Below are 18,318 nucleotides of genomic sequence, written 5' to 3' on the forward strand. Positions count from 1 at the left end.
GCTTTTTCTGATAGCTTAAGGGGTGCAGATTTGAAAATGGGTTGATTATATAGGGGGTTTTAATGCTAAATATGTAAAATTTAATTTTAAACAGTATTTATCCCCAAAATAGTAAATTCTGAAAATCTGGAAAAGCGATATTCGATTTGTAAGCCGCGTGACGTCAAAATAAATTATCCAAACATTTAAAAAATTATGAAAATGTAAAGTAGACATATGGGAAATATTATTCGGCAAGTTATTTAGGTGGTAAATCGATCTGCCTGAAAACGTGATGATTTCGAATTTCGAAAATGGCATATTTTTCTAAAGATTCATAATTTTTTCTTTTTTTGTAAATAAACGCAAAACTTATCAGCCAAAATGTACCACTAAAATGAAGTACAACATGTGAGGGAAAAAACTATCTCAGAATCGTTTAGATAAGTAACAGTGTTCAAAAGTTATAACCATATAAAGAGACGCAGGTCAGAATCCAAAAAATGGAACTGAGCCTTAAGCTACAAAATGGCCCCGTCCTTAAGGGGTTAAAACATCTTGCTATGAATAAGACATTTCTGACAATGGAGCTCTTCGTGCAGGTGAAAGAAAGCATTTGAGAAATTGCTACAATATTGGGATTGGCAAAATCTACAATTGGGTGAACTCATCCACGCAAAAAGACCTGGATGCTCAGGGAAGACAACAGTGTTGGATGATTTGTAACAATTGCATCCTCTTTGCCTATTACAATAAGGATAAACTTGAAACGGAGGAGGTCGGCACTCACTTGTTCATGAATAAACGTGAATCCTTTATTGGTCCATGGTGGAAACAGCAGTTACAAACTTGTACACATAAATATGACTAAGGACTGACGGGTCTGAAACGCATCAGATTAGCATTATCTTTATGTGTACAAGTGTGGAACTGCTGCTTCCAACAGGGACCAATAAAGGATTCATGAAGTGAAGTGCCGACCTCGTCCATTTCAAGTTTAAGTTGTTTGGGAAAAGAAAGGCGTTCCTGGAGAACTGTGCACCTAGAGCTGAGCGGGTTTGTTGCAGAGTGTGTATAAACATAAGTAGCTATTATAATAAGGGTTAGGTCATTGGTCATCAACCTCCCATTATCAACATGTGTAAACTACTACTACATATTTTGGACAATTTTGGACATGGAGTCATGCATACTCAATTATTAGATTTTTCCATTTTGAGGTACATATATCTCAATGATTATCTTTTATTAACAATTACACTTTAAATTCTGTGCTCTTCCCCTTGTGCAATGGCGTAACACCCTCCATGACCGCGACCCAGCCCTTTGTGGGGAGGGGCCCGGGGACCCGCCAGGCCAGCGCAAACTCCGGCCAGCCCACCCAAACTCCGCCTGCCTCTCCCCCCCCACCGGTCGAACTCTGTGCGCCCGCTCTTGCCACCCCCCACCCAGCCAAATTCTGGCATTTTGGGACTTTTACTGTTTAGTTGTATATCAGTTCTAAGGAAAGGGGGGGGGGGGAGATTTGAATTTTTAGGTTTTTGCAGTATGTGGCATTTTTACGTAGGATTCATTACAGTGAGCCACTGGCGCATTGTATTGAATCTCCAGAAGCCAAATAGCAGACCCGAGGCTGTCATGGCATCCAATCGCGGCAATGATGTCGCGGGGACAAGGGATCTCAACAAACATGGCGGCGCCCACGAAATCAATGCTAGCAATTGTGGGTATTAGCAGTGGGTGTTTGCTGCAATATGCAGTGAACCCAACCTCGGTATGAAGAGGGCTTACCTTGTGAGCCCCCTTCATACACCGTTTGTAGCTATGTATGTATGGCACAGAGCGTGAAGGAGATAGAAGTATATAAATGTGTGTAATTGTATACATATGTTTGTACAAAATATGTCTATATATTTTTTTCAGGAGAAGGGGGGCCCCATGCAGAAGTTTGTCATGGGGCCCAGCCTCTTCTAGTTATGGCACTGCCCATGTGTCATTTAGTGAGGTCCATATATATTACTCTTACGGATGCCTCAGTTACAGGGAAAACTTGCTAAAGAGAAAAAATAAAGTCACATTTTTAAAAAATGTGAAAATGTTGTCCAGGGGTCTTTTATGGCCTCATGGGGGACATATAAAGTAAAAACACACACAAAAAAATATTGATAAATATTCATAAAAACACATTGACATTTCCCTTATATAATAAAAAAATCCCCCGCAACACTACAACAAGCATTGCCATAGTCGCCAGGTTTGCCCGAGACTACACATATTTGGGAAGATTTATCAAGCTGTTTAAAAGTCAGAATATTCTTAGTTGCCCATGGCAACCAATCACAGCTTCCTTTTAAAATATTTATGAGCACTGGTAAAATAAAAGCTGAGCTGTAATTGGTTGCCATGGGCAACTAAGAATATTCTGACAGCTTGATAAATCTGTCCCATTATATATCAAAATGACCGAAACCAAATAGGGAATTCATAAATAATGTTAGTTTTGAGTTAATTTGAAAATCAAAAGAAAAAGAGTACTACAAATTACAAAGAAAATCTTTTTTCCACTATTAACCCCAAATAAAATTTTTTAAAAAAGGTATAAACTTTTATTACCGTTTTAACTAACTCTATGGGGCTCATTTACTAAGGGTCCGTCGGAAGCATTTTCGTTGAGTTTGCCGACGATTTCCGTTTTGCGTCGAATTGCCCCGGGTTTTTGGCGCAAGCGATTGGATTTTGCCGCATCGCCGCCGGCTTGCACGCGACAGAAATGGGGGGGCGGGCCATCAGACAACCCGACGGATTCAGACAAACCGCGGAATTTAAAAAAGGAATTGTGTTGCAAGATCAAACACTCACATGCACCAACATGCAGCATTACATGCCCATTTATTTAGGCACTAAGTGGAACTGTTTTTAGTGTAAAAAGAAACAGCACACTTACAAAGAAAATAAATTTTTTTAAATATATGTAAATTAGATGGAGGCGCAGGCTGATGACACCTGAGCGCATCGCCGGCTTCTAATTTATCCCGCTCTGCAATGTAATTGTACCGCCTGCCCCCGCCCCCCCCCCCATGAGCTAGAAGCTGGCCAGTGAGCCGAGGCTTAGAGATAGTGGGACAGAAACTCTCTCCTACCTCCTTGGGTGGGAGCAGGAGGTACAATTACAGTGCAGAGCAGAATACATTAAAAACCAGCGATGCCGAGAGGCGTTCAGGTGAGATCAGCCTGAGCACCTCCAGCTAATTTACATAATTATTAAGTGTGCCGTTTCTTTAGGGACTAAAAACTTTTTTGCTTAGTGCATAAAGAAAATAGGTGCTAGATATCCACCATCAGTGAAACTGATGGTAGAAGTCCTTTAAAGTATTCTCAATTTTTAATGAGGTTTAATCATGTATTAAATTTATGACACATCCACAGAATACATTATAACTACATCATCGATGCAGCTTCCATTTATAGGAACTTTGTCCATTTTGAAAATAAGAGTCCTGCAGCCAGTATGAAAGGAGGGTTGGCTGGGCATGCGTTCAAGTCTACAGGAGCGCCATTGGGTCAGGTCTAGACGAGTTAGTTGCATAACTATTTTTGTTGCTCCCAAAGACTGTAATGGAGAGTTGTCTTGTAGTGCTGCTAACCTTCTATTCCAAGATAGATGTGGATCCTAGAGGTAAGATTCACATTTATCATGTATTTTTTACATACTCTTTGGCTTATTAAACATGGAATTGTAATACTTCAAGATGGCCAAAAAACACCTTGGATAGGGGGCTCAGGAACGAAGTTGGAGCTCCCCAGCAGGATAGTTGAAATACAAGAGGAACAAGAAAGCACAAACCTTGTGTGATATAGTCATGCAAATAGTAAAATCAATATCGTGATTCCTAAACTCTCACCTTCTTACCGGTGACATCAGGCTTATCATAAATTGGGAGTACAGCTGCCAATCCTCAATATCCACACTCACCTGGGGACCAGGATCCTGGAGACGTGTTGATAAGTTATGTGAAGACCCGAAGACATAGATGGCGGAGCGGCGCTTTGTAACTCACTCAAGGGTCCAATTCATAGGAACCACAAGCTTATTCACGCTAAAAGATGCGACGCGTTTCAGCTCCGGACCGGAGCTTTCATCAGGTATAAAAAACTAATCACAATACAGCGTTAAGTAACACATTGCATCTTTTAACGTGCATAAATGCTTGTGGTTCCTATGAATTGGACCCTTGAGTGAGTTACAAAGTGCTGCTATGCCATCTATGTCTTCGGGTCTTTACATACTTCAAGGTGGGACATGCCCTTTGCAACCAGTTTTAACTTGATATTTGGCCTAATTACTAATCACACAATATAATCCTGCATAGGGTAAAATAATCTATGCATATAATCTCTTAGAACAAAAGCAGAAAGTACATGGGGAAGTGAGACCTTAAGGTAATTAGCATCATTTAAAAGTTGATTTAAGAAGGAAGTAGGCAATGAATAACAAAGAAAACAAGATTATCACAGTCACAGTGGCTGGATCTAAGAATAAGTAATAGTACCTTGGCCCTTTATACCATAGTTACATCGGATCTCCAGGGATTCTAGAGAAGACATCTTGAGGATTAAATCTTGCTCCTTTGCGGTCAAATAGGAATCACAAAAACATAATCTCCTGAAAGAATGTAAATGCTGCTCAATTGCCGGTTCAAGGTGTTCCACAAAATCTGTACTGTTGTTCAATTCTAACTCAATTGTATCTGATTTTGAGAAAAGGACCTGAAAGTGTTCCCAATGCACTTGAGAAAAATTATCACGATTCACTCCATTTACTTGTACTTTGAAAATTGGCACTTTATACCCCCCTGTAGATTTAAAGGGGTCAGTAATTGAGTCTCTTATTAAAATATGGCTGGGGACATATGAGAGCACTTTGTCATAGTGATATTTGCTCAGTTTTTCCTTTTCTACAAGCTCATTCTGTGAAACATATGCATGAGCATAATCTCTTTCTACTGTAGGAACATCAACTTGTTTCATACTCTTCACATGGTAATTTTCTGATATTTCTTCAAAGTTTTCAGCAAAAATGTAAAACTTGATGCTGCTCAGTAAACTCATACATTCTGGGTATTTCTTTATAAAATTGAGAATGTGTCTTGCTGAATTGTTTGTGATTAGACTGACACCAAACTCAAAGGCTTTCCCGGTAAGAAACTGGATTATTATAGGAGCACAGTCTGGTAGACATTGACCTTCAATGGCCGACTCAATGGCAAATGTCACCAATATATTCATAAAAACCAAACCAATGTCCATATTTGTGGGCCCTACTGCAAAAGGATAACAAAGTTCATCCAGCGCAAGGTCTGTATATTTCTCCAATTGTATTGTGAAAGCTGGATGGCAATCCAAAGCTTCAGGATTGTCATATAGACTGAATACATATGAGATGATCTTGAGAGTTGATTTTGTTGAAATCATGGCTGCATATCTCAGAAAATAGCAGTAAGGTCCAATCATTTTAAGAAATGTATTAACCTGGTGAAGGTAATGGAGACCTTTGTCCAGATCTTCAGGTTTTTCAGACTCTAATAATTCACTGAGTCGTTTTGCAGCAAGAAATTCTTGTAATGAAGGATTGGAGAACATGTAAATTGGATGGAGTCTCTGTGCTGTAAATTCACTCAGAAGTCCATATCTGACGGCTTTGTCTCTATCCACACCGGCTGCTCTTAGGTCAATTTCTGTAAAATTAAACTTTGACTTGAACAATCCCTGGAGGGCAAGTTCTCCACAAGAAGAGACCTGAGAACTCACTGCTTGATACTCATTAGGAAACTTTAATATCTTATATTTCACATATTCTTTAAAGACATGGATTTCACCAGTTGTGTTGTCATCGGGGTATTTATTCCAAGAGGAACACTGAGCCAGAATCATCAGAGGAGTTGTCAGTAGGGCTTTATATTTTGCAGATGAATTTAAAAATGCATCCATCTCTTTACCGTCACGTGCAAAAAAGCTTTTTACTATGTAAATTGAACTATATAAGGGGAATTTCTGGATGCTCATTGTGGTCCTTGCGTATTGTCGTAGCTTCCTCCCCTTATCAGTGCTCACGGTGACTGCCAGATTCAGTCTATTCCAAGGATTCTTCAGGATTAGCTCTTCTACTGGTTTTGGAGTTGAGTCCTGTAAACCATAGTCATCCAGGAGGAAGAGGACTTTATCCTTTAGTTTCCCTGTGATTTCCCCCAGACTCTCTTCTGTCAGAGATGCTGAGGGTCCGATCAGTTGTTGGCAGATAATGTCACTGAGAGTTTGATGGCTCTCGGCAGAAGCAAGAGAGATATAAAACACAAGACTGAACCTGCTGAGTATAGGACAGGATCCTGAGGCCCACAGAATGGCAATCTTTCTGAGAAGAGCGGTCTTCCCACTATTTGCTTCCCCTTCTATCATGGTGATGTCATTCAGCTCAGACAAGATATCTGGTAATATCAGCTGCCGCACTACTTGATTTTTTGTGTCCTTCAACATCACACAGATATCTGCAAACTGAGAGTCCAGATCTACAGAAATGGTATCCCCAAAAGGAGAAACATGCTGGAAACTGCGATCATGGTACTTTTCTGTAAGACGTTTTTTCAAAAAATCCAGGCAGATAGAAGTTTCTGAAAATAAAATTATTAGAAATAAAAAAAATGATAAACAATAAATAAATGAGTTCCCTAAGTACAAACATAAAAACTTTATCAACTTTTACTGTTGGTAAAAAACAAACAAGATATGTTTGCTGGCAGAAATACATTTATTTATGTTATTAGTGTTTAGTGTTGTAAATAAATGTAGCATCCAAAGGAAAAGTGCACAGTCTAGAGTCCATCATGCATCACAATGGGGCACATTTACTAAGGGACTGTGAACGTTCTTCATGGCGAAAACGGCTTGCACAGGTATTTAAGAAGTGTCTGCGCTGGTCTCCATGCTGCACAAATTAAAGGGAGTGCCATTGGACTGTCCAACTGATTCGGACCGATCGTCGTGTTTAACTTTGAAATTGTGTCGCACACCCTATGTTAGAGATGCACCACAAAAAAGATGGTGAAGTCTATCGGACCACAGCGACACATTCATAATTTCTGGTGCACGATCTTAGTGAATCGCTGCACATAGCATTATAGACAGACAATGAAATTTCAGTGAACACCGGTGACCCTGTAAGTAAATGTGCCCCAATATGTGTACCAATATGGAAATACTGTGCATTTGTTATGACTGAAAGCTATCAGAAATTACTAATATTATGTATAATGTATAATGATTAAGACTAAATAAGAGGTTACAAAGTGCTTAATCCGGCCATTGGTAAACTGACTATCTGCTAGTACAGGATGTTTATCCACCAGGTCCAACGGGAGCAAGGGTCTAACACATTTTGGACTTTCAATAAAGCCTCCTGGATAAAACGATTACGGTAAATCCCCCTGATGCAATGCTATCAGGGAGATTAGGGGTGAACATTATGGGAGTGAGTGGAGACAGCAAGGACATATTTATTGGAATTCCATTACAAATATGAAAATCAGTATGAATACACAACAATATGCGGCGTTGGGCAGCACAGTATGTGAAATATTACTCAAGCAATAGTCCCGTCACAAAGCATCATGAAGCTGGTGTAACACCCCGGCTAACATTTCTTAACTGCTAAACGCAACACATGGAGAGGGCGCAATGATACGGCACTTAGATTGTGGCTGTGCATGGCTGGTACCATCTTGGCCACAATTGTTGCCACCATGATGTCATGGAGGGCAACCATCAGTTGCCCTTTAAAGGAAAACTACCAGTTAGGTTACTTAAAAACAACTCACCTCACTCTTGATACAGCGGTATTGCCTAGAAAAAAGATATATAATTATCAGGCTGGAGCATGGTGGCAAGATGTCTGGTGCTCTGGGCTACTAATTATCATGATCTGCTAATTAGCAGCCGGAGTGCCGTACATCTTGTCCGCGTGCTTCAGCGTGTCAACATTAATGAACACAGCCGGGAACGGAATGAAGAGAAGCGCAGGTGAGTATATCTGGTTTGTTTTTTAAGTAACCTAACTAGTAGTTTTCCTTTAACACCTAAATGTATCGCAGTTTATTGTAGTAATGTATGGATGTCCAAAACGCAACGTAAAAATGGTAAAAACCCCATCTATATTAAGGTATTAAGATGACATCAATTTGGTAAATGTGATTGTACCAACCTAAAGAATAAAGAGTAATTTCAAATGTGCATATATTCATCATAGTAAAAAGTAACATATATATCTAAAAGAAAATCACTTTTAAAGGACACCTGTCATCAGGTCTGTGTCACTTGTCCTGTCACCTCTACCTGTTGGGGCCACTCACAAGAATCCCATCACAACCTTTATCTAGTCAATTCATACATTAATCATTGCAAAATCATCATTTCTTTATCATGTAAATGAGATTGGTCACATGGTCAGAGGCAGTGATGTCACCCCTGTTATCCCTCCCCTCTCCTCCCCCTGCTCATGTCTGTGTGTAATGTATAGTAAAGCATGGCTAGTGTGTGTGCTGCATCTGCTGACATGCTGCATCCTCCTAATACACAGAGACACAGACATCAGCTACACATGTACCTGTCATGTTCTGCTATAACATGGCTGCCTGAAGCTATTGTATCTCTCTCACACACACAGGCTGCAGGGGGCGCCAACACCAGGAAGCACATAATTATACAGCATCACAGCATTACACAGGATGTCAGTCATGCACTGGGGGTGTGGCTGTGCCTCCCACTAATGAATAAGGTGGACAGCTTGAATATGATAATGACTCTTTGGACATTTCACAGGTCATTTGCATACAGCTTTAGGACCTCATTGCTTAGATTTACAGGCATGCAGAGGGACAATGAAGGGATAGATGCAATGCTCTCTAATGGCAGTTTATGAAAATATATTTTGTTTAGGGGGTTATTTCGCCTGACGGGTTCTCTTTAATGCTTTATAGTCCCAGAATACTTGAATGTAATTACATACTACAAAATGTTACCTGTTGAAAACTGTACCTCGCTGTTCTGAATATTTCTGAATATAAATGAACCCTAGAAAAAAAGCACAATTGAACACTATGGATAACATATGTCAAATAGGTTTATGATTTCATTAACAGAAAATTAGTGACCACAGAGCAAATGCATAAAACATCAATATATATATAGTACATCACACACAAAACATCGACTAAATGAATATGTAGGTAGACACTTGCTCGTTGGTGTACCACTGATTCCAGCAGTGGGCTTAGACAACTGCTGACTCTGCCCACACTTCTGCCCTGGCAGGGGTATCTTACAGGAATTCAACTCTACCTGCATCTGTGCAGATGAGGAGCCACAAACCAGGGGGAGATGAGAAGGCCACAATCTCCTGGGTGGCACAAGAGAGATGTATTGCTTTTAAGAAGTGGTGCCGCCTAATGCTGGACCTAAATAATGTGTTCACATCATACGCTTGAATTGTATTTTGAAATTTCAGTCCCATCTGGAGTTACTCCTCACCACAAGCAAATGTGCTTAGTTCTAAATGCTTGCATTGGGTAAGTATAGGCAGTCCACGGGTTAAGTACAAAATAGGTTCTATAAATATGTATGTAAGTTGGAACTGGAATATTTTATAATTTTAGCACAAGACCAAATTTTTTTTTGTCCAAGAGACAATTAAATTTTTTAAATGTTTTCCTGTTATGGAAACAAGGACTATCAATAAAACTTAATGAAAGACACCATACAGCTGATCATTGCAGCCTGGGACTAAAGTAAAGCTTCACCAGAGGTCACAGTGGTCAGACATCTATCCGTAATTAGATGTTTGTCTGTCAGTTGGGTGTCCTTAAGTCAGGGACTGCCTGTAGTAACAGCTGGGCCTACCTAGTCCAAACTGTCTGTTGGGCTCTTCTGCTTAGTACTTTTATTGTAATAGTTGTATTGTATTCTTCTAGTCATAACTCTTTGTTATCTCTTGTCTTCACTATCTTTTTCCTTAGATTTTGCATCCTGGGCCTAGTGCACTTTGCCTCACTAATAATAAACCTGGGCCATTGGCTACTGATACCACCTCAGATTTTCATGACAGACTAAGATATTTAACTGCATTTTCTCAGGTGGTATTTAAACTCCATTTTACCCCCAATGAAACCACCAGCCCTTTCAGGTAGGGTATGAAAAGTCTTTTTCTATAAATCCCTCTTTAATATGAAATCTCATGTTAAATGAGCAGAGAAGAGTAATGAATCTGTGAGTTGAGAACGGGAGATCCCAGAAGTTAGGCCCAATGCACACACCCGTATTGGGGGCCATGATCTGGCCACATAAATTCTGCCCTCATAGAAGTCATTGACATGGTGCAGTCAGCACACAATGAGGGGCATTTTATCGGGGGGAAATAATCGCAAAAGCTAGCAATAAGCTAGCATTTGCGATTATTTCAGGGCCTCTGCGCCACTGGCGGTGCGCAGAGGTCCTGATAAATATCCCCCTATGTTATTATATAAGCATTATATTACTTGCCAATCTTTCTATACTTCATAGCACTTGGATGGAAAGAAACTACACTTTTGTTAACTAATTTTCTATTACATTGCGTTCAACCAACAACATCTAAAGTCTGATGACAAGATTGTAAAATTTACCGTTATTCCTCTAAATCCTTCATAATTGTCAGTGTACTGCTGTATTTCATCTTTAGATTTTTGCCCTTGAAGAAATTGGCACCTTAAAGAAACAGATAATATGGTGATTACGTGATTGAAATGGGGAGTGCATATAGCTATATTGTCTACTACTACTGTGTCCAGCCTGTGTATAGTGTAGTATAAAGCTTTTCATGTAATTCCACAAAGATTTACTTACAGATGAAGTAACCTTTAACTTAAACTAGATAACTTACAAACACTATTGAAAAGCCTTTCAAAGAGTCAGGTTAAGGCATCTTTACAAGGGCCAATACTTTTTTTGCAAAAAGTCTATGGGGGAGATTTATCATACCCTAGCTCTCTATGGGGGAGATTGATCATCAAGTTTCTGAGGTAAAACTGTTCTAGTTGCCCGTGGAAACCAATCAGCACTCAGCTTTAATATTATAAACAGCATGGGAGAATGAAAGCCGAGCTCTGATCGGATGCCACTGGAACAGTTCTGCTCTAAGAGGCTTATGATAAATCATGAGGCTTAGGCTACATGCGCACTGCTGTTGCTCGCCGCACCGTAGCACGGCGGACACACGGCAGGGTGCGGGGAGAGGAGGAGGAGGTGAGCGCTGCTCACCTCCGCCCCACTTCATAGGGATGTATGGCGCATGTTGCTGTAATATGGGAAAAGATAGGACATGTCCTATCTTTTCCCGGGGTACGGAGCAGTACGGTGTCGCACATGTGCTGCACCGTACCGCTCCCATAGGGCGTCGTGCGCCCATTGCCGTCTATGGGGGACATATATTGGCCGTATATACGTCGGCTGTATATACGTCCCCCATGCGGCAGTGTGAATGCAGCCTTAGATCTTATAATGTATCTGTTGGCCGTGCTGCGCTGGTGTACAAAACGACGCCAGGTCCGAACCAGCAAACCTTCAGGCCTGAAGTCTAGAGGTGTGGGGCAGGAACGCCCAAGCCAGCCCATTCTTTCTGCAGTGTCCAATAATTTGCAATTATTTCAGTACTTCTACTGCAGAAATCTGGCAAAGAAGCACTGATATATCCTCTCTTTATGTATATGTCATTTGGAGATGCTTTATTTGGAGATATTATTGTGTATAAGTTAGAAGAGTTGCATGTATATCCTTTGGAAACACTGCATGTATTTAATATTGTTGGCACTGAACATATATATATATATTTTGAAAAATCAGCAGCACAGTCCCCGTAAGAAGTGTAGGTAATGGGTGCTATCCTTAACTCTCACCAGTCAGAGTCCAGTAGGTATACGTCAAAGAAAACGGCAGCACTCCAAAATTGTGAAAAACTTGGTGTTTATTCCACCTCCCGCAACGTTTCGGCTGTGTTCAGCCTTTGTCAAGCAATGTGTGTCTAATTACATACAGGTGACATCATCCAAATGGTAAACAAACAATGTGCACTAGTTTGTGCTTAATCTATACATGTTACAGTGATTATACAACAATCAATACAATAATACATTAATGGGGATCATACACCATTATAATCATGTAAAAAAGTGTTTTATGATTCTATAAAATAATAGAAACAATGTGCCATCTCACCTGTGTGGGAGTCTCCTCTCAGAAATCAAAACAGGCGCTCGTCGTGTACTGACAATGCGACTGCGCATGACTGTGACGTATGGTGGAGAGCATGTCGCGCATGCGCCGAAAAGGGAAAAATTGATGTGGATCTCTCCTCTTGTCTCAACGACCCTTTTTTTGTTAAATTCTGCATTTAATTAATAAAATGATTATAATCATGCTATTTTTTATTTATACTTTTTTCTGTGACTTAGGGAATGGAGTAGCAGATCATACACTACAGTCCTTTCTCTATTACCTAGGAATTACCCTCTGTGATGGGATGTGGTTATTATCTATGGATTTTTCATGTTCTATTTAAGTGAAGCTATACGCTTCCAGAACTCGGTACATCCCGACATCTAGGGCTTATTTCACACATTGTCCACTAGTGGGTGAGATCGCACATTATCTGGTGTGGAGATGGGTTCATTTCCACTACAGTATAGTGCAACTCCTGTTGACATACACGGATGGCAGTTTTTTGCAAGCCGTGGCATTACTACCCACATTACTTTGGGACAGTCTCTCTTAACAGTATACACTTAGCCCAAAATTCTGGGGTCGGTTTGTTACCTCCGTTATGCCTTATTATGCCTTAGGGCACTATATATTTACTATGGGCGCATTATACATTTTATTGCGCTTAGTTATCTCTCTCTGCACATGCCCATCCCAGGACTGTTTATTGGCATTTTGTTGTTATAGTTACCCCTTACTTATGATGGCGATCGTGGACACTTGCTGATGTTCCACGCATGCGCCGGCTTATAGCTATTGAGATTATATCCCCTTTTCCAATATGGCGCTGACATCAATTTTTCCCTTTTCGGCGCATGCGCGACATGCTCTCCACCATACGTCACAGTCATGTGCAGTCGCATTGTCAGTACACGACGAGCGCCTGTTTTGATTTCTGAGAGGAGACTCCCACACAGGTGAGATGGCACATTGTTTCTATTATTTTATAGAATCGTAAAACACTTTTTTACATGATTATAATGGTGTATGATCCCCATTAATGTATTATTGTATTGATTGTTGTATAATCACTGTAACATGTATAGATTAAGCACAAACTAGTGCACATTGTTTGTTTACCATTTGGATGATGTCATCACACTGTGACTATATATACCTGTATGTAATTAGACACACATTGCTTGACAAAGGCTGAACACAGCCGAAACGTTGCGGGAGGTGGAATAAACACCAAGTTTTTCACAATTTTGGAGTGCTGCCGTTTTCTTTGACGTATATATATATATATATATATATATATATATCCTATTGCTATATTATATCCAATTTTTCATTACCATTTGTTTTAGCATTAATTATTTCCCACTACAGTTTCCATACAAATTTTTAAAAAAGAAAACTTACTCAGGAAACCATTTTGCATGTTCTTTCCAGGGATCATCATTTTCTTCCCAGTTTCCCAAACATCCACCACAGGAGAAGCACTGGACATGGTCTCTTGTCCCTGTGGGCATTTATGGAACTTTATTTTCAATAAAGGAAGAAAGGAGTAGGCTCATCTCTCTTTCCCAACTACCTGGGATGCCTTCCCAACAAGTTTCCTTCAGAACAACTCGTCCCTATTTATCTACGTTCCATTTAATTCAGGTGACTGTAAACCTCAGACATCTGGTATGGACATCTTTTACTTTAATAAATGCACAAGGCAAAATATTAATAATCCTGAAGTTTAAAATATGATTTTATCCATTGTTGTTGCGTTCTATGATCTATATTTAGAACTATTCTTAAAAGCTCATATTTTATTGAAATTGATTAAGAAAAAAAGTTAATTTAGTATGACTATGAGTTTCCCCACTTTGCTATTACAGTGTATTCTTTGGTTACCCACAAAGGGGTTGGTCAGTTATAAAACTTTACCATATGATATTTACCTTGGTAAAGTTTCTCGCGCTGAGAAACTTTACCAGGAACTAAGGAAGTTAAGGAACTTTACTAAGGAAACGAGGAACAAAGTAAACTAGGAACTTTACTAAGGAAAAGTCATCAATGTGAAGAATTGAGATTTAAAGGGAACCTGTCACCAGGAGACCCATTTTTAGCACTCCCCCAGTCCCCACAGAGCATAGTACATACACTGCCAAAGTGTTTTTGTATAAAAAATTGTTTTTACCGAAAAAAAGATATGTTATATTGTACCTTTCATTAGCATCTGCGGTGTGACTAGGCAGTTGCCCAATGGGAGGGGCTGGAAAGGAGCAGTCCCCCCCACACCCATGGGAAACATGTGACCTTTTCAAATATATAACTCCCCTCACTCAGAATTGGCTGTACAAGAGCAGGGGGCGTCGCTAAGCCAAGTGATGGGTGTTTTCATATATTTGAAAAGGTCACATGGAGGAGCTGTTTCCCAAGGGTGGGGCGGAAACTGCTCATTTCCAGCCCCTCCTATTTGCCAACTGCCTAGTCACACAGCATATGCTAATGAAAGGTACAATATAACATATCTTTTTTCTGTAAAACCAATTTTTAATACAAAAACACATTGGAAGCGTATGTACTATGCTCCGTGGGGACTGGAGGAGTGCTAAAAATGGGTCTCCTGGTGACAGGTTCCCTTTAAGAGAAGGAAAAAGTTGGAACTCGCCGTGGATGTTTCATAAAAGGAGTGAGTCTTAGGGACAATTTGTTTTGTGCAGGAAAGCTCTTCTTCTTGCCATGTGAAGGCACCTAAACTTATCAGGTGATAGAAGGGACACAGACAGTTAACATTTATCAAGTAAGAATGTGGTTAGTTGCCCATGGCAATCGATTACAGCTCCCCTTTAAAATTCTCATGGGTACTGGTAAAATGAAAGCTGAGCTGTAATTGGTTGCCATGGGCAACTAAGCTCAGTCTTCTCTTAGGCAGCTTGATAAATGTCCCCCAGTGTTTAAGCCAGAACAACACAGCTCTGCCTGTGTTGCCATGCTAAGGTTTATGCAAGATCTGTGTCCGAACTATGAACACTGATCTACTTTTAATGATTAAGGAGCTGATTTAATACTGATGAACTATAACTGTCTATAATAATATATAATAACAGGGCAGCACGGTGGCTGAGTGGGTAGCACTTCTGCCTCGCAGCACTGGGGTCCTGCGTTCGAATCCCACCCAGGTCAACATCTGCAAAGAGTTTGTATGTTCTCTCCGTGTTTGCGTGGGCTATGTCTGGGTCCTCCCACACTCCAAAACATACTGCTAGGTTGTTTAGATTGTGAGCCCCATGGGAACAGGGAACAATTTGGATGCTTTGTGCAGTGCTGCATAATCTATAGGCGCTATATAAATAAAGAATTATTATTATAATTTAAAAAAAAATACCTGTGGAAAAAAATCCTGCCTGTGCAAGGACGTCCGGCTCCATTAATGTATACGGAGGCCAACAGGAAAATGTCTGTAGTCTGGCCTGTTCATCCTGCATCCGGTGATCACTGGGACTGAGCGCTATGGATTGTGGACGGATATCATACTTTGATATATTCCCAACATCAATTCCTTGAATAAAGGCACAATCAGGATTGAATTGTGTATGTCTTTTCATTGGTATGGCCCTTATTGCCTCGTTACATAATACCAGCCCACAGCAGAAGCACTGACAGCTGTTCTCCACACCAGTACTGAAGAATCCGGCAGAAGCCATCTCATTAGCTGTCCAGGAACTTTCTGAAGGTAGATTTAAGAAACTCCTTAACCTCTTTGCTTCACTTCTCATTGCATAGATGGGTCCTTTAGGCAGCTGTTCACGTATTTTCCTATAGTTCTCACTTAGATCATCAAGGAGACTGTCTAAATTCGTATGCAAGAACCATTCTGGAAATACTAGTCTTCTAGGTCCATCAAACTCATTTATATTTATAAGATCCATTATTCTTTAAGGCAATTATCCTTGCAACTTTCTCAACTTTCTGTAAAAAAAAGATATAAAAATGTAAATTCATAGTAGTACATGGGAGAATGGGGGTTGGAAGCAAAACATGATTCCATTACATGGCATTATACTTTCCCACACTGTAGGTATCACAATCATATAGTGGAGACCACCACTGACAATGTCCTATAGACATGGACGTTGGCATCTTATTGGCATTTTAGAAATCTATGGCAAAACTTGAAGTTGTTATTAATATGAATCATCCTTTATGCCAGAAAACTGGCGAGCATGATGACACTTTCCCACCACTACCCTTTTTTAGAATGTGGTCAAAAAACCACTAGTTGCGCAGAAACGGTTTGAAACTTTCTTAGAAATTAAATTAGAAAATCTATTTCTAAAGTTCCACTATAGACTTTTTATTTGATTTTTCAGAAAGGTCTGAGAAGAAAGCAGTTTACCCTTTTGAGTGATCCAATGGTTTAGTTCTGAACGGACAAAAAAACCCAAAACATAATTCTGGCTATATTTATCTGTCGATGCTGAATAGGTGCACGTGCAATTGTACATTTGTTTGACGTACTGGAATAAATTTATATATGTGAATGCACCCTCAAATATCTCTTTACTAAACATTGATCATGGCCTTTTAACCCCTTAATCACCTGGCCCTCTTTTTTCATTTCTATTTTTTCACTCCCCACCTTCAAAGTTCTATAACTTTTTTTATTTTTAACACGTACAGAGCTGTGTGACGGCTTGTTTTCTATGTAACAAATTGCACTTCATAGTGATGGTATTGAATATTCCATGCCATGTACTGAGAAGCGGGAAAAAAATTCCAAATGCAGTGAAAGTGGTGAAATGGCATTTGTGCCGTTTTCTTGTGGGCTTGGATTTTACGGCTTTCACTGTGCGCCCCAAATGTGGAGGATGGAAAACATATCACAAAATGCATATCAAACTATATCTTACAACAATGATTGTATCTTAGGCTGTATAACCACAAGCACCACAAATGTAATTAGCAAAAATTATAAGCACACATGTGCATTAATAGAAAATAATAAAAAAAATAGCATAGAAAACTCACTACCAGTCAGTCAAGAGACTCTAGGGTGGTCCACCACACATCTTAATGCACTTCTCTTCTGTAGAAGCACTGGAAACTTTCTGAAAGGTCAAAAACAGAGAAGCTCTTACTAGGAAGTGCCAGAAAAATATATTTTGAATAAACCAAGGTGTGACACATATTTTTTGTATTTCCTGAAACACTGGATTGTTTTATTATTTCTGGTACATATTCTGTAAAGAAGTTTTGCTCTTGGAATGACAGACATGTGGGGGAAAACATAAAGAATCTCTTGTGACACTATTCATATTTGTATACTCCTTGCTGGGCCTTCTATTAACTCTTTGCTTTATTGTAAGCTTCTATTGGTTTTTTTTATAAACTCTTCAGATATATTTGATTCTACATAGGAAATTATAAAGAGAAAATTTTGCCCACTATTGTTAAAATGCTGAAAATAATTACATAGAGCCACATACATTTATTAATTTTTATACAGTCAGTAAGAGGCTCCCTTTAGTATGGTAAAACAATCTGTAATATGGGAGAATTTTATACAAGATAGATAGATTATGGGCAGCACGGTGGCTTACGCCCCAGGTCAAAACAATGAGTTTGTATGTTCTCTCTGTGTTTGAGTGGGTTTCCTCCGGGCCCTCCGGTTTCCTCCCACACTCCAAAACATACTGGTAGGTTGATGAGATTGTGAGCCCCATTGAGGACTGAGCCCCATTGAGGACAGTCTTGAACAGTGCCTGATGAAGGTCTCTGCGTAGACCGAAACGTTGCATTTTTGAATTGGATTGCCATTCTAAACCTCCACTTGTAATAAATAAAAAAAATTATCATGTTCAAATGAAAACGAACAAGGAGTGCCAAGTATTCTTTTTGAGAAAATTGCCGATGGTTTAGTAGCCTACTCGAGCACCCGAAAAACTACTCTCCTAGAGTGACGTGTATTATCTCTACCCATTGAGGACAGGGACTGATCTGGCAAGCTCTGTGCAGAGCTGTGTAACCTGTGTGCTCTATATAAGTAAAGAAATTATTAATTAT

General features: G+C 39.7%; 1 protein-coding gene across 3 annotated transcripts in view; it reads right to left on the bottom strand.

Annotated features, from left to right (window-relative positions):
• LOC140119648 (baculoviral IAP repeat-containing protein 1-like) overlaps positions 1-17,761 on the bottom strand; it is a 34,426-nt gene extending 16,665 nt beyond the window's left edge. The window contains exons 1-6 of one of the 3 annotated variants that reach the window (XM_072138909.1): positions 17,284-17,761; positions 15,641-16,224; positions 13,681-13,780; positions 10,686-10,767; positions 9,048-9,099; positions 4,530-6,644 (exon numbers count right to left, since the gene is read on the bottom strand). In XM_072138909.1, the coding sequence (XP_071995010.1) occupies positions 4,530-6,644; positions 9,048-9,099; positions 10,686-10,767; positions 13,681-13,780; positions 15,641-16,184 (2,893 nt within the window). In that variant the 5' untranslated portion in view covers positions 16,185-16,224; positions 17,284-17,761. The remainder of the gene's footprint in view (positions 1-4,529; positions 6,645-9,047; positions 9,100-10,685; positions 10,768-13,680; positions 13,781-15,640; positions 16,225-17,283) is intronic. The other 2 variants (XM_072138901.1, XM_072138895.1) reach the window with 2 other exon arrangements.
• Between the last annotated feature and the right edge of the window lie 557 nt (positions 17,762-18,318).

Source organism: Engystomops pustulosus, chromosome 1 (genome assembly GCF_040894005.1).
Source record: "Engystomops pustulosus chromosome 1, aEngPut4.maternal, whole genome shotgun sequence".
Classification (NCBI taxonomy): domain Eukaryota; kingdom Metazoa; phylum Chordata; class Amphibia; order Anura; family Leptodactylidae; genus Engystomops; species Engystomops pustulosus.